At 39.1% G+C, this 24864-nt stretch overlaps 1 protein-coding gene across 3 annotated transcripts in view; it reads right to left on the bottom strand.

Moving 5' to 3' along the window:
* LOC106087156 (uncharacterized) overlaps window positions 1–24864 on the bottom strand; it is a 115903-nt gene that overhangs the window by 78755 nt on the left and 12284 nt on the right. For all 3 annotated transcript variants that reach the window (XM_059369183.1, XM_013252083.2, XM_059369191.1), the window contains exon 2: window positions 10163–10952. In XM_059369183.1, the coding sequence (XP_059225166.1) occupies window positions 10163–10415 (253 nt within the window). In that variant the 5' untranslated portion in view covers window positions 10416–10952. The remainder of the gene's footprint in view (window positions 1–10162; window positions 10953–24864) is intronic.

Here is a 24864-nt window from a genome sequence, read left to right as displayed (position 1 = left end):
GAGGACTTGCCAATAAATCAGAACCAATTTGTATTCATATCAATCTCCATGTTAAATTTCATATTAATCCAATCTAAAATGCGTACTGTACTTTGTACATAAGTCAAAATGGACAAACAGACAGACGGTCAGGAAAACAGACATGGCCAAATCGATTTAGACAATGATTCTGAGTCGATCGGTATGCTTATCAATGGGTACTCAACACTTAAATACCTTTTATTTGCATCCAATGTGTACCCACAGACCACTATGTGCCCGTTGAGAGGCTTATTAGGGTTAGGGGTTTCTTAGGCTGGGGAGTTTCTTGGAAGTGGGGCGAACTCCTACTTTTATGTCATATCATTTAAATCCCATTACTGCACTGATCAGTCCATGTACCCGTTTAGAAAGTTTTTTTAGGTAGGACATTGCCAAACTAGATTTGAGGACTTTTCTATAAAAGTAAAATTGTAATACTTTGAAAAACATTTCTTGAAAATAATGTTTTAATGTTCATTAAATTAAAATTCGCTATTTTGTTTAATACCCTCAAATTTTTTTGAGCCACTGTCTCAGCACAAGTGGCATGTGAGAAATATGCTGTAAAGCCATTAAGAAGGGACATGTAAAACAGCGGGTTACTGCCAAAGAACCATGTGTCTTTCTCAATGGGTATTTATGTGTGTGTGTATGTATGTGTGTGAGTGTTTCTATGAACGTATGAATTCGTATATGTAAGCCCATGTGTTGGTATTTTGAATGTTCTCAAAAACACTTAAGAACATTATTTGCAATTTTGGGCGTGTTATGGTATGCTTTGCTGCCTTCACCGCTGTGTCATGGATGCATGACATTTCACCAAGTCGCTCTAGGGTTCTTCAATTGCCACACAATCATCGTACGCCTACAATAATAGGCTTTCATGTTCTAGGGCATCGTATGCGGGAGGTAGAGTGAAACGTGAGAAGCCTCCATAGTGGAATAAGTGTGAAAATGGTATCGTTATTTTAATATATTTAACAAATATTGTGTGCTAAGTGGAATGCTGCATATGTTAAAGGATATGCCATTGAAGAGCAATATTGACAACAACAACAATAATGACGCTAACATGCCAACATATGACACTGATGTCATACCAACTGTGCTAATATTTGTCGGGGTTTCCTTTGTTTGCCATTGCATTGCATTGTTTGCATTCAGCCATGTAGCTCGATTAGTGAGTCAATTTGTCAATGTCATCATTTTTGATATGTTTGTGTTGATTAAAAGAAAAACAAAAACAAAAACATAAACAAAACAAACCAAATACACATACAAATATATGTGGGATTTTTCTCTCTCAATTATCTAAGAGTAAAAAATTAAGTACCAGCAATAGTTATTGGGACCATGGAACGTATACTTTATGCCATTGCAAAGCATACGTCAGTCATACGCCACTGTGTACAGCAGAAAACTCCCAATGAATGTGTTCGGCATCTTTAGAAATGGCCTATGTAAAAAAAACTAATTTTGTTTTCAATATTTTGAAAATTCATAAAATGGATTTTAGTTGAAACAAGTAAAAAGGCGTTAAGTTCGGCCGGGCCGAACTTTGGATACCCACCACCTCGGGTATACATGTAAAACACCTTTCGTCAAAATCCGGTGAAAAATACATACCTTATGCCCCATACAAGTACAAGTCATTTTTTAATTGCGTATAACAAAATATTGGTCTTTTAAGTAGATATATCTAAATTTAAACCGATTTGAACCATGTACTAAACGGATGTCGAAATGTTTAGCATAAGTCACTGTGTAAAATTTAAGTGAAATCGGATTATAAATGCGACTTTATGGGACCAAGACTATAAATCGGGATATCGGTCTATATGGCAGATCTGGATCTGTAAAAAGGAACCCAAAACCTTAGATCGCGAGATAGGGCTATATGGCAGCTATATCCAAATCTGAAGTATGTCGAGGATGCTTAATTTAACCCACTGTCCCCAATTTCGGCCACATCGGACAATAAATGCGCTTTTTATGGGCCCAAAACCTTTAATCGAGAGATCGGTCTATATGGCAGCTATATCCAAATCTGGACCGATCTGAGCCAATTAACAAGGGATGTCGAAGGGCCTAACTCTACTCATTGTCCCAAAATTTCAACAAAATCGGGTAATAAATGTGGCTTTTATGGGTCTAAAACCCTAAATCAAGGGATCGGTCTATATGGCAGCTATATCCAAATCTGGACCGATCTGGGCCAAATTGAAGAAGGATGTCGAAGGGCTTATCACAACTCACTGTCCCAAATTTCAGCAAAATCGGATAATAAGTGTAGCTTTTATGGGCCTAGGACCCTAAATCGTAGGATCGGTCTATATGGCAGCTATATACAAATCTGTACCGATCTGGGCCAAATTGACGAAGGATGTCGAGGGGCCTAACACAATTCACTGTCCCAAATTTTAGCAAAATCGGATAATAAATGTGGCTTTAATGAGCCTAAGACCCTAAATCGGAGGATCGGTCTATATGGCAGCTATATCCAAATCTGAACCGATTTGGGCCAAATTGACGAAGGATATCGAAGGGCCTAACATAACTCACTGTCCCAAATTTCAGCAAAATCGGATAATAAATGTGGCTTTTATGGGCCTAAGACCCTAAATCGGCGGATCGGTCTATATGGGGGCTATATCAAGATATAGTCCGATATAGCCCATCTTCGAACTTAACCTGCTTATGAACAAAAAAATAATCTGTGCAAAGTTTCAGCTCAATATCTCTATTTTTGAAGACTGTAGCGTGATTTCAACTGACAGACGGACCAACGTGTCTAGATCGTCTTAGATTTTTACGCTGATCACGAATATATATACTTTATAGGGTCGGAAATGGATATTTCGATGTGTTGCAAACGGAATGACAAAATGAATATGCCCCCATCCTTCGGTGGTGGGTATAAAAATGTCCAATAATTGCTATAAGTCTAGTGTGAACGTCTTTACGTACAGTACACTGGTCATCAGGGCAAAAACAAACAGGATGGTAGGTCTCCAATAGTCTTGGAGTGTAAGCAGGAAATCAACGTTTTCTCTGAGAATGGCACGATCAGAATCGTTTGGGTGCCGGGCCGTAGCGGAGTAAGGGGGAATGAAAAAGCAGATGATTTGGCAGTGAAAGCCAAAGGACTTGAATTGTGATCCGATATTTAAAATTATTTCAATAACAATAACTAATAATACTTCATTTCAATAATAACCTCGTCTTCTCACGATCTGGATCCCCGCATAGGATTTTGGTCATCCTACCAACCGCTTCGCTGTTTCAAATTGTTGCATGCCCATTCGTCGCCCACTCCCTTAACTCGGACTGCGTCGACCCGAAAGGCTTTGGATTAACCAAGTTTATTGACAGCAGTCCTCTGGTCTTCACTGGCATATCGTCTGCCCTTTCATTCCCCCTTACTCTGTTATGGTCCGTCACCCAAGCGATGCTGATTTTGCCATCCTCCGAGAAGGCGTTAATCTCCTTCTTACACTGCAAGACTCTTCGTGACCTTACCGTCCTGGTTGTTATTGCCCTTATGGCAATTTTAGTGTCGCTAAAGATGTTCACACTCGACGCCCTCGTGTTAGCACCACACCACTTCACGCATTCCTTGATCGCCCGGATCTCCGCCTGCAGGAGCATATTATGATCAGGGAGTCTAAAACAGATCTCAGTTCATGGATTCTCAATGTACACCCCCAAGCCCACTCTGTCCTCTAGCTTTGATCCTTCGGTGTAACATGATCTTCCAGATGGCAATACTAAGGTTCCGTCAATCCAAGACTGTGCCGATGGCAGAAGTGCCTCGCACTCGACTACAAGGTTCATCTCAGGTATCCGATCGGAAACCTCTTCCCTTCCTTCCAGGTTTCCTATCATCGCCTCGATTATATCATGGTATGAGCTGCTCCCATTCTCAATCCATTTTCCCATCGCCTTAAGTCTCTCATAGCCGCAGTGGCTGCTTCACACTATGTATGTCAATGGGTAGGATATATTGAATTATTGAATAGTTTCCAGTGCCCTAGTGGGCGTGGTCCTCATCGCTCCGCCTATACCAAGACAACATGTTCTCTGAACCTGTTGTATGGTCCTTATGTTGCACTTTTTCTCCATAGCAGTCCATCAAACTACTGAGACGTAAGTAAGTATTGGTCTTATCACGCTCCTGTAGAACTAGTGGACTATCCTCGGATTCAGGTGCCATTTCGAGCCTACGACCCGTCTACATAGTGCCCAACTGTACTGCCTGATGTTTCAATTGTGGATCTTTACCTATCTTAGGCTTTCCAATCTTAAATAAATGGGCTTCTTAGGAGTAGGTGATGGTACCATCATCGGTTCCCTGTTCGTTAGGTTGCATTGAGACTCCTGTTGCTGCGCTGCCTAATGTTTCAATATTAGGACCGTTACCTATTCCGAATTTTGAAGTCGGTGATGGGTCCATCGTCGGGTCCCTGTGTTGGGTCTCTAACCACTGCACTGCCTGATATTTTAGTATTAGTGTCTTTGCTTCTCCTAGTCTTTCCAATATTAAGAGAGGCCGTGATTGTCTCGTTGTCAGCCCCCTGTTTGTTGGGCGGTGTTGAGTCACATGCCACTGTACGGCCTGATGTCTGAAAATGAGAATTTCTGCCTATCCTAGTATTCCCAATCTTAGAAAGATAGCTTTGCCTTTAGTCTTAGCCAAACTCCTCACGGAGACTTGATCAATGCCCACCACAAGAAGAGTTCCTTCCTCCTTCTCCTCCCCGTCCAAGACCACCCATTTCTTTACGACCAAATCTTGGGTTTGCTTGTTTAAGACTGCTATCATGTGATCCGTCGCGATTTTCCCGCCCACATCCTTGATGGAGACCGTCACCTTTGTGAGCTGTGGGATGTCTATCATTCCCACAAGGTCGAGCTTTGCGCCCACGAGAGTGTGGATACTTCCAACGAGCTTTTTGGCCGTATTACAACATTCCGCCGATGCAAAACGCAACGTAAAGATGTCCTCTCTATACTCGCAGCCCATCATTTGTAAGGGTGGACCCTCTATATAGTTCTACACATGTTCGAAAATCCAATCGTAAACCAAATCCTCCACTTGGGACCGATGATCTGGTGGAATCCTACCGGATGCGTAGCCGATATTGATGACTGCATAAGTCAGCTCATCTCTGTTGTGCTTCCTTGTCACTCTGGAGTAAGAGGGCGGCTCCTTACCATTCACAGCGACCTTCTTCCCTTTTCGTGATGGCTGTGGCCTCAGTTTGGAAGTCACAGTCCATCATAAAGACTCAGGGGCCGTGCGCGCTTCCTTCGTTCCTCTTCCGACTTTGCCTCCCTCCGCAGAACACTGTCTGGAGTCTCCATTGCGAGATGGCTGAGTACTTGAAAGCGGGAAGATCTTTTTCTTCTTCAGCATTTTAGCAGTGTTTTGCTCTTCGGGAGATCTCATCCTTTTTCCAGCTTCCGTAGAAGTGCTTGGAATGTCAGTTCTATCCCTTCCAGCATCCTGCACTTTCGCCCGATTGCGTTGTGCCGGTACATACTCCTCTGTCTCCTTCATCATGCACCGAATCGCTTTCTCGGTCTGCTTGTGAGCTTAGCAAAGCCATCGCTCACTTCTGCCGTCATCTCTCAGCCCCCATATAATCTGATACCACAATGTGACTAGATGCAGCCCCACAAGCCTCAATCGACTTTAGATTCTCCTATGTTTTTGTTTTAATGTGTCATATAATTTTTAACGAAGAATGCCATGTCTTTTACTGCGTATTAGTAATATTTATTCAAAAAGGCTTTGAAAGACCATAGTGCGTATAATGAATAATAATATTCAAAATAATTATGCAACCAGAAGAGCGAGCAACAACACAAGAACCCTTTTCACCATAACACTCAACATATGCTTATTAAAATTGTTAAAGGAATTTTTTAAAATTGTCAAAGGATGATGTGTGGCAAAAAAAGTCAAAGAAGCTCAAAGCGCAAATTTCAAATTCATATATAAGAAAATTATATTATAAACACCCACATCAAACACACTGAGAGAAAGACAGAAATGGGAGCTCATTCAAAACTTGGGCCATTATGAAATCAACAACAACAACAAAAACACCTAACAATTTCCCACATTTCATCATAAAAGAAACGCGGGACAGTTAAAATTTAATTTTAATGAACATCTGCTGGCAGCACAAAAAATCCAAAACGAAATAACACTTTAGGTTGTTAAATAAAAAATTAGCAACATTTCGCATCGTTAAGGGATCATTAACTTCAATAGCGTTTTAGAGAAAATGAAAACCCTCAACCCCATGCGGTCGCTTAAGCCGCATGCAGCACGCCGCACCCACTCACTCACTCTCAGCACCCAAAGCACAGTAGTAAGTAATTAAAATGTAAAGAAATTTTCCCATAAAAAACAACAGCCACGGCGTGGCAATGACTTCTTTATATATGCGTTGAGTTTCTTTTTCTCCATTTTTTGCCATAAGGCATAAAGGCTCATACCATATCGAGTGTTTAGTATAATCCAAGTGACATATGACTACATCCGCATCCGCTCAATGACTTGACTTGGCTCAATTTGCTTTGCTTTGCTTAGCTTTGGTTCGGCTCGTTTCAGTTGGGCCTGAATGGCAGGCTGGTTTGGTTGCTTGGCTGGCTGCCTTTCTTGTTGGGTTTGCCTGACTTATAAGAAAACCATTCATTCTCATTTGGCTGACAGTTTTTTGGCACTCACATAAAAGTGTTTGGGTTTTTTGTCTCCTCTCATTTCTCTCGTCTCTCCTTGCTATGGCTCCTTAATGATAAACGGAACAAAATGATGGGCATTTTTGTGTTAAATTGCTTCAATGATTTTTCACATCTTTCTAACGGATTGCAAACAAATGTGAGAAAGACGGCAAAGAAGGCAGACTGGTAGAAAAAAAAAACGAAAACAAAAACACCAACCAGTCCAAGACCAAGAGGAGTAAGAAAAAAAAAAGTAAAGAAGTACTGCAATGCGTATACGTAATATTTATACAAAGCACACATATACGGACCCTGGTACGTATAATCAACAACAATCATAATAATAAAAAAAATAATCATACCATCTGCAGGACATAGACACACACATACCCATACGCACTTACCAACGGCTCTTGCTCTTTGGGCGTACACACGTATACAATAAATTGCAATAAATCACAATCTTAATGTACCCATACATACAAATAAAAGTGATAACAGCAAGAATTATATATGTATGTTTGTGTGTACGAATGTATTGAAATAGAATGTAAGGCAAGATAAATTTTCTTTTTGCAGATCTATTGTAACAATTACAAGGTCAACAGTTAAATGGAACCTTTTCTTAAAAAAAAGCCATATATAATAAAATGTCAATAGAGAGTTAATGTTTCTTTTGCCAGTTTGGGCTTCTATACTGGGAAGGACTATTTTGGCATAAGTCTTTACTTAATTATAAATTATGATAGAAAATAAAAATACAAACCTAGGAAAGTGAAAGCCCTCATAATGGATATCATTTAACAAGATTTTTGGAAGATATTGCTCAGGCAGCAGCATTATCAAGTGCGATTGGAAAACGTACAGACGATCACTTGCATCTTTTTTATACACTCCACCATAGGATGGGGGTATACTAATTTTGTCATTCTGTTTGTAAATCCTCGAAATATCCGACTAAGACCCCATATAGTATATATATTCTTGATCGTCATGACATTTTAAGTCGAACTAGCCATATCGGTCCGTCTGTCTGTCCATCCGTCTGTCCGTCCGTCCATCCGTCTGTCTGTCGAAAGCACGCTAACTTTCGAAGGAGTAAAGCTAGCCGCTTGAAATTTTGCATAAATACTTCTTATAGGTGTAGGTCGGTTGTGATTGTAAATGGGCTATATCGGTCCACGTTTTGATATAGCTGCCATATAAACCGATCTGGGATCTTAACTTCTTGAGCTAGAGGGGACAATTCTTATCCGATTTGGCTGAAATTATGCATGAGGTGTTTTATTATGACTTCCAACAAATGTGCTGAGTATGGTTGAAATCGGTTCATAACCTGATATAGCTCCCATATAAACCGATCTGGGGTCTTGACTTCTTGAGCCCCTAGTGAACGCAATTATTATCCGATTTGGCTGAAATTTTGCATAAGGTGTTTTGTTATGACTTCCAATAACTGTGCCTAGAATAGTTCAAATCGGTTCATAACCTGATATAGCTGCCATATAAACCGTTCTGGGGTCTGACTTCTTGAGCCACTAGAGGGCGCAATTATCATCCGATTTGGCTGAAATTTTGCCTAAGGTGTTTTGCTATGACTTTCAACAACTGTGCTGAGTATGGTTGAAATCGGTTCATAACCTGATATAGCTGCCATATAAACCAATCTGGAGTCTTGACTTCTTGAGCCTCTAGAGGACGCAATTATTATCCGATTTGGCTGAAATTTTGCATGAGGTGTTTTGTTATGACTTCCAATAACTGTGCCAATTGTGGTTCAAATCGGTTCATAACCTGATATAGCTGCCATATAAACCGATCTTGGGTCTTGACTACTTGAGCCTCTTGAGGGCGCAATTCCTATCCGATTGGAATGAAATTTTGCACGAAGTGTTTTATTATGACTTCCAATAATTGTGCCAAGAATAGTTCAAATCGGTTAATAACCAGATATAGCTGCCATATAAACCGATCTTGGGTCTAGACTTCTTGAGCCTCTAGAGGCCGCAATTCTTATCCGATTGGAATGAAATTTTGCACAAAGTGTTTTGCTATGGCTTCCAACAACTTTGCTAAATTAGGTTTAAATCGGTCAATAACCTGATATAGCTGCCATATAAACCGATCTGGGGTCTTGACTTCTTGAGCTATTAGAGGGCGCAATTCTTATCCGATTGGATTGAAATTTTGCACGACTGATCCTCTGATGACCATCAACATACGTGTTTATTATGGTCTAAATCGGTATATAGCCTGAAACAGCTCCCATATAAATCGATATCTATATTTTACTTCTTGAGCCCCCAAAGGGCTCAATTCTTATTCGAATTGGCTGACATTTTACACAGGTCTCCAACATATAATTTAATTGTGGTCCAAACCGGACCATATCTTGATATCGCTCTAATAGCAGAGCAAATCTTTTCTTATATCCTTTTTTGCCTAAGAAGAGATGACGGGAAAAGAACTCGATAAATGCGATCCATGCGATAAGATTGGGCCCGTCCGAACTTAGCACGGTTTTACTTGTTTTGTTTGTTTCTCTTTCGAGACGAGCTCAATGATCGGAGATTGCAAATGGAAAAGGAAAGCCAAGGATAGCAACACACACCAACCAATTTAATAATCTGCACCCCAACAGGCAAAAATCTTGAAAAATGAAACAATTCGGCAGTGCTCGGCCGTTCGAACCCATCGATACAACTTCCAATAGATGCACGGAATCATGTGAACAACGGAAGTAGTGTAATTGCCACAGACAAAAAAATCTGTCATTACACAAAAACACATGTAATGGGAAAAAGTACAGCTAATAGACAGGGTTGTCGAGCGTGGTAAATGCGGTAATTGTATCATAGATGCGTTTTCGCAATTAATACGATTCAAATATAACATACCAACGCACGACCCTTGAAGTCATATATCTAATATGGTTGAAAAGCCTTCTAACCAAAGACGAAATGCGTCCCGTGATGCTATTTTTGAGAATTTTTTTTTGTTCAAATTCAAGGGACTCCAAGAATAACTCCCCAAATAGTTTGTTAGAATTTTTTCTATTTAAAAATTACATAATTTTTTTAAATTCTTCCATAAAAAAGGGTTCTTATACCCGTATATTAATAAACATCCATTCAATCATTGTAGCAAATGCCCAGAAACCCAAATTGATGGTTCTTTCCCAAACAATACAAATAATAATTTTTCTAAAACAGCTCTATTTTTGGGTATTATTCTACCTAGTCCTTAACATTTTTTTTTTTTCGAAATTATATCCTTTTCAGTAGAGCCTTACATTAAGATAATCATTATTTGATATGCATATGTGTATTATATTTTTGTATGTATATATGTATAAACGAAGAGCTGTATAAATAATTGTATGTCTTTTCTTTCGTTTTCTTTAACAAACCTTTTTTATTTCCATTGGGCCCCGGAGGTTTGGCTGCCGCCGTTGCTGTTGCCGTCGTCGTGGAAGCTTTCGAAGACTTGGATTGTGGTGGATGTAACGATGACATGGGTATGGCCAAACAATTGCCGCCCAGTTCCACATCTTGAGCATCGAATAGGGGACATGGTGCATAGGCAACCTTCATGCCACGACCCGGTGAGGGGCTGACGCGAGCATAACGCCCCGTTGGATTGAGGCTAACGCGATCACTCATTTGGTAACGAGCACACTCTTACTAACACTTATGTTAAATTATTAATACTACTATAAACAAAAATGCAGGCACCACTCCAACACACATACACACACAAAACCATATGTGCTGTATGCAGGCGAGTGTGTGCGAGTGTACGAGTATAGGCATCACATTCTAAGTTTGGATTTGATTTAAGCTAAGGGAATGGGCATCATCACATTTGAATTTTGGACTTTAAGAAAATTTAAGGCGGTTTGAATTTGAATTGCAGTGACTATGGCGTAGCGCGAAGAAACACTCACTCACGTTTGATTCACGTAATTGACGACGATATATTCCGTTCACAGGCTTTTTAGAAGGTATTACACTCTTGCAAATCCTTGCGCTTAAGTTTCAGGCATTTTCCATAAATTTTGTTCTTTTTTTTTGGTTTTGCTTGTTTTCGATGGTTTTTTGTTACGGTGTCATTTGTTATTGATGGGGATTTTCTTGTTTGCTGCCATCTTCAACATTTTCATACCATCTTCAGCACTTTCTTTGCCCACATTGTGCATGCTTTTTTATTTGTTTGGGGAAGAGATGAAAAGGAAGCGGATATTTAAATTGATTTATTTGCGGCTTTATATATTCAAATTATTTTTCTTTTTATACCACTCTTTGTTTTTTCGAAGCTTTTGGTTTTTATAAGCCATATGTGTTTAGAAGCCTTTCAAATGGCGGATTATTTTTTTGGAAAAAGCCAAAAAACAACGAGCATGCAAGCATAATAATGGAGATGCTCTTTGTTAAGACAACTACAGCAGCTGGACTTTGAATTGAAACCAAAAAAAAAAATATCAAAAAATATTTTTTTAAATTTATTTTTAAAATACTAAAAGCTAAGGGCCTTCTTCACAAAACTACAATATATGAAGCCTTAAAATAGGTTTATTTGAGAGCTCTATAAAGGAAATATGCCAAATAAAAACTTTTCGAATCTACATAAGGATTAGTGAATGAGCCGTAAAAGTACGAGTATAATTCAAATTTTTTGCTTGTTAGGTAAGACTGGCAAAATATCGATGGTAGTATCGATATTTAATTTTTTGGCTGAATATCGATTGATATTTTCTCGATGGCCTATTGCAAAAGTTAAACTTTTTGCAAAACTTAACAAAAATAAGCAGTTCGACACTGAATGTATCTTTTAAGACACATTGCGCCTATAGAGGGCGCAATTTTCATACGATTAGATTAAGATTTTGAACAATGACACATTGTGCCTATAGAGGGCGAAATTGTATAGCCTCCTTTACAAAAATAAGCTGTCCTACACTGAATGAATTCTTTAAGACACATTGCGCCTATAGAGGGCGCAATTTTCATCCGATTAGATTAAGATTTTGTACAATGACACATTGTGCCTATAGAGGACGAAATTTTATAGTCTCCTTGACAAAAATAAGCAGTTCGACACTGAATGTATCCTTTAAGACACATTGCGCCTATAGAGGGCGCAATTTTCATACGATTAGATTAAGATTTTGTACAATGACACATTGTGCCTATAGAGGGCGCAATTTTATAGCCTCCTTGACAAAAATAAGCAGTTCGACACTGAATGTATCATTTAAGACACATTGCGCCTATAGAGGGCGCAATTTTCATGCGATTAGATTAAGATTTTGTACAATATCATATTTCGCCTATAGAGGGCGCTATTTTCATTCGATTAGATTACGATTTTGTACAATGACACATTGCGCCAATAGAGGGCGCAATTTTATAGCCTCCTTGACAAAAATAAGCAGTTCGACACTGAATGTATCCTTTAAAAAACATTGCGCCTATAGAGGGCGCAATTTTCATGCGATTAGATTAAGATTTTGTACAATGATTATTATTATTATTATTTATTAATAGATTGATTAAGAAATACAAAATAATACATGCATGTATATAATATTGATTCTTAAGCATACAATCTATATATGGCTTAGCACATATGCTGCTTGCCATGTTAAAATATTTAATCATTTATATAATTTTCAAACATCAAAACAGTTTATTATTAATTTTCTATATTTGATACAGCTTTCTAAATAAGAGTACAGAGAGGTAAGATTCGTGCCATTTAGTATGTTTAATGTTTCATTTTCTTCGAGACTTATTTTGTTAAAATAAAGTTTCCTAAATTCTTTCAAAATAGGACATTTTCCAATAAAATGTAAAGTATTTTCAGGTTCATCTGTGTTACAGATAGAACATATGCCAGTAGTGTTACTTCGAAATGCCCTGGAATTCAGATCAAGCAATCCACCTCTGGCTTTAATGATCAAGCTGGTAGCACGAGCAGAAAGATTCTCTGTCAGTGTTGGGATCATATTATAATCAAGATGTGGGTAGAGATCGTGAAACTGAGAATTTCTGGCTGCCGATTCAAAACTATATCGTTCCTTTACATTCAAGGCATCAATTATTTCCCTCCAATAGGCGCATAAGGGCAATCTATTGTTGGCGGGCAGATAGTTCAAATCCTGACATAATTCCGACCACACTTTTGCCCAGGAAATATTTAGTTTAAGGATTTCCTCTGCTAGAATTCGAGGAAGTCTACTAACTTCTAGTTGAAGTACCCTCTTGATGTAAAGAAAATGAGTTTTAAGGGTGGAGGAGTATAAGGAGTATAGTCCGGATTCTAGATACAACATATAATTAGGTGTGTTGTTAGGTAAGTAAAACATCTTTTTAATGAAAAAACGAAACAACTTTTCAACATCATCATATTTTTCGTAACCCCATACTTGAGCAGCATAACACATGATAGACTTTGAACAAGAGTCAAATATTTTTAATTTATTATCGTGAGAGATTCTTGGGTTATTTATATATTTCGACCACGTGGAGTTAATAGCAATTTTCGATGCCGATAATTTGTTCTTTAAATGGTCTTTGAAAGACAAATTGTACGCGATTTCCACACCGAGATAAGTATATCTGTTAACTATTTCTATATCTTCATCGTTGTAGCGGAAACGAAGACCGGACGATATCCTAGTACTCTTTCTAAAAACCATAACTTTCGACTTAGTAAGGTTTACTTTTAAGCTCCATGTACTGCAATATTCCTGCAAAGTGTCAATCATAATCTGTAAATCTTTAGGTGTATCAGACAAGATCACAATATCGTCGGCATAGAGTAGTATCTTCACGTGTGTGTTCGCGATATTTATTCCTCCAGTTAGAGCATCGGGTAAGTCATTTAAATATAGTGAAAAAAGAACTGGGCTAAGAATACATCCCTGTTTCACTCCCGACTCTACAGGAAAATATTCCGAGTATGTATTTCCATCCCATACTCTGCTTTTAGTATTCTTGTACAGTAATGTCACTATCGATACAATTTTCGTTGAAAGTCCTAAAGATGAGAGTTTGTAGAACAGACTGTTTCTTGGGATAAGATCAAAAGCCGCGGAAAAATCAACAAAAAAGGCATAAGTGGTCTTACCTTTAGCCTGGTTCAACTTCACAATGCTAACTAAATTGAAAATGTTGTCAATCGTAGAATAATCCTTTCTGAAGCCAGCCTGAAATTCATTCAAAATACTATTCATTGACAACCAGTTCGTTATCCTATTCAAAAGAATAGAGTTGAAAATTTTACAAACCGAGTCAATAAGCGATAAGCCTCTGTAGTTGCTTGGTACGTTTACATCACCTTTTTTGTGTAATGGAATCAGAATGGATTCAGTGAATGTGATTGGTATGTCTCCCTTAAGGAAGATTTGATTGAAAACGTATAACAGTTTTTGAAGGAAACATCTGGGAGCATGTCTGTAGAACTCATAAGGGATACCATCCTGCCCTGGGGACTTATTCGGTTTCAACTTCCTTATAACATTATATAATTCATAATATTCAATAGGGGAATCTAAGAACGGGTCTACGAAAAACGGCATGCACCAACTAATTTCCTGGGATTGACCAGACTTATCCAAAAGCGAGCTGAAATATCGTTTGAACTCATTTGCATCAATGTTTCCTTTCATGCTGTTCGAACTGGTACTTAATGATTTAGATAGTTCCCACCATTCCTTGCTACACTTTACTTCGTCTAACCTCATCAAGTTGTTGTTAAAATATTCCAACTTCTTTTCACTACACAGCCTTCGAAAACTTTTCCTTGATGAGTAATAGAGCCTCCTATTGTTCTCCGTATTCATTCTTTTGTACAATTTTAGCCTTCTGTACATAACAGACCGTGCACGGAAGCAAGACCAATCAAACCATCTTTGCCTAGGTTCAAAAAATTTTCTATTCCTCCTGTGGATATGAGCCTGTCTAATTGCCCGGGAAATGCTCTCGACCATAACATCAACAGGTAAACTATTCATTTGACCTAGATCAAGTAGCATGGTATTAAGTTTTCGTACATACTGTGCTTTATATATTCCTTTCCAATAAAGACGGTGTTGAATGTTGTTATCGCCTCCACTGCCCATTAGCCTAGGAATTCTGATTTGAAGGCACAAAGGCATGTGGTCAGAATATGGTTTAGGGGGAATCACAAGTTTCTCGACATAATGAATGAAAGTAGTGGAACAGATACAGTAATCAATAACAGAGTTACCCATTACACCGCAGAAACTGTATTCTCCCTCAACGTCGCCATCTATCCTACCATTTAATATAATACCGCCAATGTTCTCAACAATGTTCAATAGTTGTTTCCCACGAGAGTTTGTAGTTATATCTTTGGACTTTCTAACGGAATTAATATGAGAAATACCACGAATCATGTTGTTGTCTAAAATCTGGACGTTGCCAATTCTGGCATTCATATCTCCCATTAGGCAAAAGTTTGTTGGGCCAAGATCCAATAAAAAGGAGTCAAATTTTTCAGCCTCATGCTTCCAGCTAGTACAGTTTATGTAGATGGGAATTAAATAGACTGTGTTACCGCAAATATTTAAAGATAGAAATGGATTAGATTTTGTACAATGACACATTGCGCCTATAGAGGGCGCAATTTTCATCCGATTAGATTAATATTTTGTACAATAACACATTGCACATATAGAGGGCGCAATTTCATCCGATTAGACTAAGATTTTGTACAATGATTTCGCTCATAACTCCCAATAAATTTTATTAACCTTGGTTTTATTTGGTCTGTACATTGACATTGTTTCTCTATAAATCGATCTCCTGATTTTTACTTCTCATTTCCGTTTGCAATATAGATGATGGGAAATTTACGATAGTATCGATACTGTCGATATTTATTATTAAAACTATAGAAAATATCCAAAGTTGAAATTATCGATGGTTTGCCAGCTCTAATGTTAGGGCGAAGATTATCTTTTCATAATTTTTCGTTTTAAGACAAGCTTAATGATCAAAGATTTTTCTGTGATTTTTCACAACACACCCATCACTGTGGGAGGTGTTTTGTCCTTGGTTATGGGACTTATACAACAACATTAGGTATGGAGGCGTCAAGAGCCATACAATGGTAAGCCGTACTTTTATCGAATATACCGCGAAAACATGTTTACGATGAAAGCATGACACTAACCAAGTTGACACTTTTCATTCTAGATGTTCTTTTCCACCGCATGTGTTTTTCTGCTCTTTCTTTTGTAATGATGGACTTGATGGACTGCGATGCTGGCTACATTTGTGATGCTAGCAACATTTCTGATGCTGGCAACATTTGTGATGCTGGCAAACATTTGTGATGCTGGCAACATTTGTGATGCTGGCAACGTTTGTAATGCTGGCAACATTTGTGATGCTGGCAACATTTGTGAGGTACAATGCCATGTAAAACTTCTCTCCAAAGAAGTGTCGCACTGCGGCACGCCGCCCGGACTTGGCTATAAAAAGGAGACCCCTTATCATTGAACTTTAACTTGAATCGGACTGCACTCATTGATATGTGAGAAGTTTGCCACTGTTCCTTAGTGGAATGTTCATAGGCAAAATTTGCAATGTTTACCCAAGGTTAGGTTAGGTTTAATTTGCAGTCTGCCAGCAGACTCAATTAAACGTTTTCGTCCATTGTGATACCACAGGAACAGAAGAAGGAAGATGCCTTCTAGTTCCTACCGTTGGAACCATCCAGATCGCTTTAAAAAGCCCAACAACTTGCGAATGTTCACATCCGCTAAATCAGACAGGTTCTCAAAGAAATGATAACCGAAATTGAAACTCCTTCTGACTGCCCATGCAGGACACACACACAAAAGGTGCCACAAGGTGTTCCTTAGCGGAATGTTGATGGGCAAAATTTGCAATTTTTACTCTAGGTTAGGTTAGGTTTAATTTGCAGTCTGCCAGCAGACTAACTTAAACGTTTTCGTGCAGGTGCCACATACTTTTGAAATGATCACAGCTTCTTCTTTGTGACCATCTATCATTCATTGTCCTTCGGGCCTGATCCTGAAAATTTAGCTTCCATGTCGCTAGAATGTGTAGGGTAGTTCCTAGTCTCGCAAGCTCGTGCGCTTTAGAATTCCCTGGGATATCTCTGTGGCCCTGCATCCAGAGCAGGTGAATTTTGAACTGCTCAGCCATTTCGTTAAGAGATCTGCTACAGTCGAGGGCGGTTTTTGTGTTCAGATATTCGTTCTCCAGGGATTTAATGGCTACCAATCGTCGTAATGACATTATATCTTAGCCATTCCACCACTTCCATAATTGCAAGGATCTCTGCTTGATACACACTGCAGTGGTCGAGTAACCTCTTCGATATGATCAGTTCTCTATCTTTAGAGTATACCCCAAAGCCCACATGGTCGTCTAGTTTGGAACCATTCGTATAGAAATCTATGTAACTTCGATTACCAGAGATATCATAGTTCCAATCAGTTCTTTCAGGAATAGTGGTACAGTACGTTTTATCAAAAAGCGGCATTGTATCAAGGATAACACAGTGTCCGTAGCCACCATATGGTCAATGAGAAAGCTCCCTTCGCCTCACGGCAGTGGTCGCAGCAATCTGTCTAGCCATAATGTCAAGAGGCATTAGTTGTAGCATTTAATTCAGTGCATCAGATGATGTCGTTGTCAGTGCGGCTGTGATGCACAAGCAAGCCATCCTTTGGATTTGGTTGAGTATTGAGCAGTAGGTGAACTTTTGAAGCGCCGTCCACCAGACCACAGCACCATATAGTATTATAGGTCTGACAACTGCGGTATATACCCCATGCATGACGGGCTGTCTCAACCCCCAGCTTTTGCCAGTGGCTCTCTTGAGGGAGTATAGGGTAAGAGGTGCCTTTCTTGCCCTTTACAAAATGTTGAATTTTAAGTTCAATTTCCTGTCCAGCAAAGCACTCAGGTATTTTGCGCTTTCTGTAAATGGAACATTCCCTCCTCCCAAAGAGACACATGCCACTGTAAGCAACTTGTATCTCCTGATGAAAAGAACTACTTCTGTCTTGCACGGATATATACCTAGACCAATTTCGGTAGCCCACTTTGCTGTAGCACATAGAAATTCCTGAAGTATATCTCTGGGAAACTTTGCCCTAACCGCAATTGCTACATCTTTAGCTTACGCTAGCACTTTTACACCTTTTTATTTCAGAGCCTACAATATATTGTTAATGGCTATATTCAAAAGTAGAGGGGAAAGTACACCTCCTTGAGGTGTTCCTCTGCTGACACGTCTTTTGAACTACTCAAAGTGTGGAGAAAACACGTAGTGCTAAGTTGACCACTAACGTGGTCAGAAGGTTGTTCAAATAAGCGTGATAGGTGATTTGACCCCATCAAATGAGGATACGGAGTTGCCTATGAAGCCAGCTTACTCTTCTCAAGGGTCGGATCGCCTAAAAAGGTGAAGATATATGATACCATCAAGGCGAATGCGGCATCATAAAAGGGGTCGACCAAGCAATCAGAAGCGAGGTAAGAACAAACCAAGAGGGAAAAGAGTGGTTTATTGGTTAAAATGAGTCAGGCCTCGCACAGAGGCAAATCCAAATTTGCCCATGAACATTCCATTCAAGAACAGGGCCAAACTTCTCACATATCAGTGAGTGCTGTCCGATTAATGTTTAAGCTCATAAGGGGCCTCCCTTTTATAGGCGATTCCGATTGGCGCACTGTGGTGAACTCGACCTTAAAATTGTCGTTTAATTCAAAATTGAAATTTCAAGCTATAATAAAATATGATACACCACTCGAAAGGGTACAAATTTATCTTTTACATTCCGGAAAAAAATATGGTCTTAGGTTATTTAACCTGGTTGCATGCAGGTTCATGAACATGCACTTTTTTTATTTTTACATTATAACGTATAATTTTTATAAGATTTTTTCGGAAAAACTATAAATCATATGATCTTGAAACTTTAAACCTATTTGTTTTAGGCGTTGAACTAATTTTGCAAATTTTGTCACAATAAAAACCAAATATTTTCATATCGTAAAATTACAAATTTCTGCGATTTTAAAATACATGGAGATATAAATAATTATTCTCCCCGATTTCGCCCCATTTGGATTTTTGGAGCTTTTTATACCCACCATAATAGGATGGGGATATACTAATCTAGTAATTTCGCTTGAAACACCTCGAAATATTGACCTATATATTCTTGATCGTCTCGACATACTGAGTCGATCTAGCTAATCCCGTCCGTCTGTCAAAATCATGATAGCGGTCGAACGCGTAAATCCAACCGTTTGAAAGTATGCACAGATACTTAATATGGATGTAGGCCATTTTGGATTGCAATTGCGCCATATCGGTTCAGATTTGGATATAGCTCCTATATAAACTGATCTCATGAAATGACTTCTACTGTTGTAGCCCTATAAAAGGCGTATTTATTATCCGATTTTGCAGAAATTTGACACAGTGAATAATGTAAAGTCTTTCGACAAACGAGTCCTATATGGTTCAGATCGATCTATATTTGGATAGAGCTGCCAAAACTTATTAGACCACGAATGTGGTCCAAATCGGACCATGTTTCGATATAGTTGCTATGGATGCATATATGATACATTTTTCACTGGATTATGACGAAAGGTGGTATACCTATATACCAGCCGAATTGAATGCCTTTTCACTTGTTTTCTCTTCTTATAGGGCGAATCCAATGCACCGAGTAAAGCGGTTTGCTACTAAGGTTGCAAGGCCTCCAACTAGCCTAACCTTATATTGCAGGATAACGTTAGTTGACAAACATTGGTCAACTAAAAATGGAACATGTGCAAATGTGAAAAGTACGGCCGGGCCGAATCTTGGGAACACACTACCATGCTTAGGTTGGGCCTGGTTTAAGTGGCAGTTTGCTATCAGGCTCACTTCGATGTTTTCGTCCATTGTGACACTACTGGAACAGGGAATGCAAGATGTCTTTGAGTTCTTACCGTTGAACCATACAGATTGCTTTGAAAAGTCCAACAACTCTAAGAAATGAGAGACTTCTGGCTGCCAGTGCGGGTACATACACAGCAGATGTCCTATAGTGTCTTCTTCAACAATATTCTCACAGCTTCTGCAAAAGTCGTTACCTGCAACCTTCAGTCTGACAGCGTCTCATGACGAACACAATGATTGAGACGTCTGTGCTAGACAACAAATCAGTAGACCTCTTCAAGTCCAGATTAGGCCACATAATTCTGGAATGTTCACTTAATTTCGATTTGGCTGAACTTTTGTACACAGTGTTCTTTATCCAACATACATTTTTGATGTATGTTTTCTTAAATTCATACCAAAATTCTTCAGAGATAATTTATATTGATGCAAGCCTTTGGGGATTACAAATGGACCACATCAGTCCAAATTTGGCTGAAATTTTCCACTTAGAATACAGTTACGATGACCAACAATCGTGCCAAGTATGGTCAAAATCGAGGAATAACCTGACTAGCTCCTATGAATCCATGGTGGTGGATTCCCAAAGATTCGGCAGGGTCGAACTTAGTATATACATATTTATTTGTTTTCATTCTTCTCGCCACTTCATCGGTATAAAATTTAAGAGAATAATTAATAGATGTGTACTTTAGATCGAATGATTTCTTATTATACCCACCACCGAAGGATGGGGGTATATTCATTTTGTCATTCCGTTTGCAACACATCGAAATATCCATTTCCGACCCTATAAAGTATATATATTCTTGATCAGCGTAAAAATCTAGGACGATCTAGACATGTCCGTCCGTCTGTCCGTCTGTCTGTTGAAATCACGCTACAGTCTTTAAAAATAGAGATATTGAGCTGAAATTTTGCACAGATTCTTTTTTTGTCCATAAGCAGGTTAAGTTCGAAGATGGGCTATATCGGACTATATCTTGATATAGCCCCCATATAGACCGATCCGCCGATTTAGGGGCTTAGGCCAATAAAAGCCACATTTATTATCCGTTTTTGCTGAAATTTGGGACAGTGAGTTGTGTTAGGCCCCTCAACATCCTTCGTCAATTTGGCCCAGATCGGTTCAGATTTGGATATAGCTGCCATATAGACCGATCCTCCGATATAGGGTGTTAGGCCCATAAAACCCACATTTATTATCCGATTTTGCTAAAATTTGGGACAATGAGTTGTGTTAGCCCCTTCGACATCTTTCTTGAATTTGGTCCAGATCGGTTCAGATTTGGATATAGCTCCATATAGACCGATTTCTTGATTTATGGTTTTGGGCCCATAAAATGCTCATTTATTGTCCTATGTCGCCGAAATTTGGGACAGTAAGTTAGGTTAAGGGCCTTGACATACTTCTGCAATATCGCACAGATCGGTCCAGATTTGGATGTAGCTGCCATATAGACCGATATCTCGATTTAAAGTCTTGGCCCATAAAAGGCGCATTTATTGTCCGATTTCGCCGAAATTTGGGACAGTGATTTGTATTAGGCTCTTCAACATTTTTATGCAACTTGTCCCAAATCGGTCCAGATTTGGATATAGCTGCAATGTAGAGCAATATCTCTATTTAAAGCCTTGGCCCCATAAAAGGCGCATTTATAATCCGATTTCACTGAAGTTTGACACAGTGTCTTACATTAGGCTTTTCTACATCCGTGTCGTATATAGTTCAGATCGGTTTATTTTAAGATTTAGCTAGTATACTTATTAGTATTTGGTCCAAATCGGAACTTATTTTGATATAACTGATATGGGACATAAGGTATGAAATTTTCACCGAATTTTGATGAAAGGTGGTTTACATATACACCCGAGGTGGTGGGTATCCAAAGTTCGGCCCGGCCGAACTTAACGCCTTTTTACTTGTTAGTTTTTGATTTGGTTTTAAGGCCACATCTATTGAAGTATAGATTTGAAATTTTGGTTTCAAATAATTCAAAAGATGGCGCAGGGGTGAGGGGCCTTTCAGCTAGTAAATCAATTAAAATCGAAAACACATTTTAGGTAAAGTGCTACTTTTATGAAGTTGGTGTAGAATTTGGCCAACATTTTTGATTTAAGGGCAAAGATATCAATGACAAAAAATTTTTCATCAATTTTATGAATATCAAAAAAATATCGTTTAATATAGAGAAACTTTTTTATATTAATTTTTTTAATCTGTAACTTGGGCCACGCTATTTCCGTTTTTTTTAACAAAAATATTTACCACAAAATACACAGGGAACTTATCTATGTAATCTCATAGCTTATGTTTATTTTTTGACAATTTTTTTGAAAAAAATCAATACCTAGATACATATGCACAAACAATATCAGTTTTATCACTTAAAGACCTCTATAAATTTTAAATATCAAGCATTATAGTCAACGTCTTATCGTCTTATTCAAATTGAAATCTTTTGGGTACTTGCCATAGTGTTCTTCTTTGATATAACTTATAAAAGGTTTCTTCTTCCAGCGGATGGGACGCGAACAGAATATAAGGTAGAAAATATTTCTCATTTTCCCTTTGGTAAATACTGGAAATTGGCTTCAGAGGAAGCGAAAGAATTCTGATGATGACACCACAGTTGACTAATGAATACTGAAGACAGTCAGTTGTCGATCAACTGTCATGGATCAACTGTCAAAGGCGATAAGAAAGAGGCCATAGCACGAGCTGAACATGGAGAAGCGACTTAGATGGGTTATAAATTTCAACCACAATACAAAAGAAAACAGTCAAAGACTGTTGTGGTTCCCAAAATAATTTACACTGGGCTACAAGTTAGCAACCTTTTTTGGGGAATTAATAAATAAATGCCACTATGGACATACACCTAAGCCATTAGTCGGCTTGTTGTGCGCTCTAATACTCAAAAGTAACCTCGAAAAATAAAATCCAAGTCTGATATTCCAAACAGTTAACAAAATCCGTAAATGTTTTCCATAACACGGCCCTAAGTTGGTTCATGTCTGACATTGTGTCTGTTATCCGCGAAAGCCGGGCAATAAGATATTCTCCAACGCCTCATCATCAACCCCACATGGCCAACACATGCTATTATTGGTCGCACCAATTGTGCATAAGTGAGCTCAGAGTCCTATCTTTCCCGATGCAAATTTTGCCCATGCACATTCCACTAAGGAACAGGGGCAAACTTCTCACATATCAATGAGTACAGTCCGATTCAAGTTTAAGCTCGATGATAAGGGGCCTCCTAAAATCTTTTCGTGATTTTTTGAACAAACTCTAGCTCTAGGTCATATTCAATGCTTTCTATTCTAAATATAGCAAAGCAAAAAATTTGTGAAAGTTAGGCAAGTGTGTGCAGACGATTCCAAGATGCCCATCTACCAATGATGGAGGCAATCCAGATAAACCTCCATCGGGGCGAGACTGCTACACACGCTCTGATGGAGAAAATCAGCAAGTGCAAGATTTATATTGCCTTAAATCAGAAGCCATGGATGATCCGGAACAAAATATCTGGACTGAACCATATCAACTACCAATTGTTCTATGCTAACACTGGTACTCGGCCATGGACCAGCGTTATTTGTCATAAAAATTTTTACCATATATTCTCCCCAAAGTTGTCAACGTCGGATGCAACAGTGGTGAGGCAGGGAGACGGTGGAGCATACCTGGCATCACTTTATCTGCCTTTCGACTCTCTGAAACCGCCACCCACGTCGGAGCTGCAACATCTATTGAGGAAAGTAAAACAGACAGGAAACAAGGTTCTAATAGGGTGCGATGCGAACTCTCACCACATTTCGTGGAGTAGTACCAACATTAATAAGCGGGGCCAAGTTCTGCAGAGTTCTTGAATACCAACGACCTTATAACACTTAGTAGACAACACCGCTACCTTTGTTAATAGGATTAAGTAGAAGGTATTAGATGTGACGATATGTTGGGAAAATCTAATCGATGAGGTTCAGGATTGGAGGGTCTCCATGAAACACTTTTTCTCTGACCTTCGCTACATTAGGCTTAGAATAGCACGGCCAACGCCGAATCCGACACGGCTCAAGGAATACAAAAAGATTACCAGAGCGGCAAAAAGTGCCTCCTGGAAGCTTTTCTGCGAACAGGTCGATAGCGTTAATGACGCCGCCAAGATAAAAAAGTTTCTCTCAAAAACCCATGTCCAAACTGAAACATTAGTAGACGATATGGGTGTGAGAGCGGAGACAACGGAAATATGGTGAGGCTTTTGATGAAAACGCATTTCCACAGGATACTACGGGACTCACGGAGACACCGGAATTTAGGAAAAATTACGTTGATCGAAGGTTTATAATTACGAAATTTATGATGAAGGAATCCTTGAGAAGCTTCAAACCATTTAAGTCACCCGGACCTGATGGAATATTTCCGGCGTTACTACAGAAAGAGGCAGACTATCTGGCGCCTCATCTGGAAAAAAATTTCACAGCGTGCCTAGAACTTGCATATAGTCCGAAAGCCTGGCAAAAGGCAAGGATGATGTTTATATCAAAGCCCGGCAAGGCAAGCTATGCGACACCAAAGGCCTACAGACCTATAAGCCTTACATCATTTCTGCTCAAAACCATGGAACGTAATGTGGACACCACGATAAAGAGTAGGACATCCTGCGAACTGCTCAAATACAAACAGCATGCCTATGTCCAGGGAAGTTCGGTGGAGACTGCCCTGCACGAGGTTGTGCATAAAATAGAAGAATCCCTCGATGCGAAAACGAACGGCAATGCATTGACATCAAGGGTGCTTTTAACAATGTGCGAAGCGACACACTGATTCAATCCTTACACCAGTACCGGGTGGACCCAGTCGTTAGAGACTGGATAAACCATATGCTAAGGAACAGCTGGATAAATTGTGTGTCCCATGGCAAAAATATAAGGGAGAAAATGACACAAGGCATGCCACATGGGGACATATTATGGCCACTCCTTTGGGTGACCACCACAAATGACATATTACGGATGCTAACTGAGGAGAGCTTTGAACCCGTCTGCTAAGCTGACGATGTTATAATACTTCTAATGGGTTAGGACCCGAACGAGCTATGCAGAAGGGCCAAAAGGGTCTTACATATGGCATATGACTGGGCT

Source organism: Stomoxys calcitrans, chromosome 5, assembly GCF_963082655.1.
Source record: "Stomoxys calcitrans chromosome 5, idStoCalc2.1, whole genome shotgun sequence".
Classification (NCBI taxonomy): Eukaryota; Metazoa; Arthropoda; class Insecta; order Diptera; family Muscidae; genus Stomoxys; species Stomoxys calcitrans.
The sequence above is the reverse complement of the archived record's forward strand: the minus strand, read 5'-3'. Positions and strand labels throughout refer to the sequence as shown.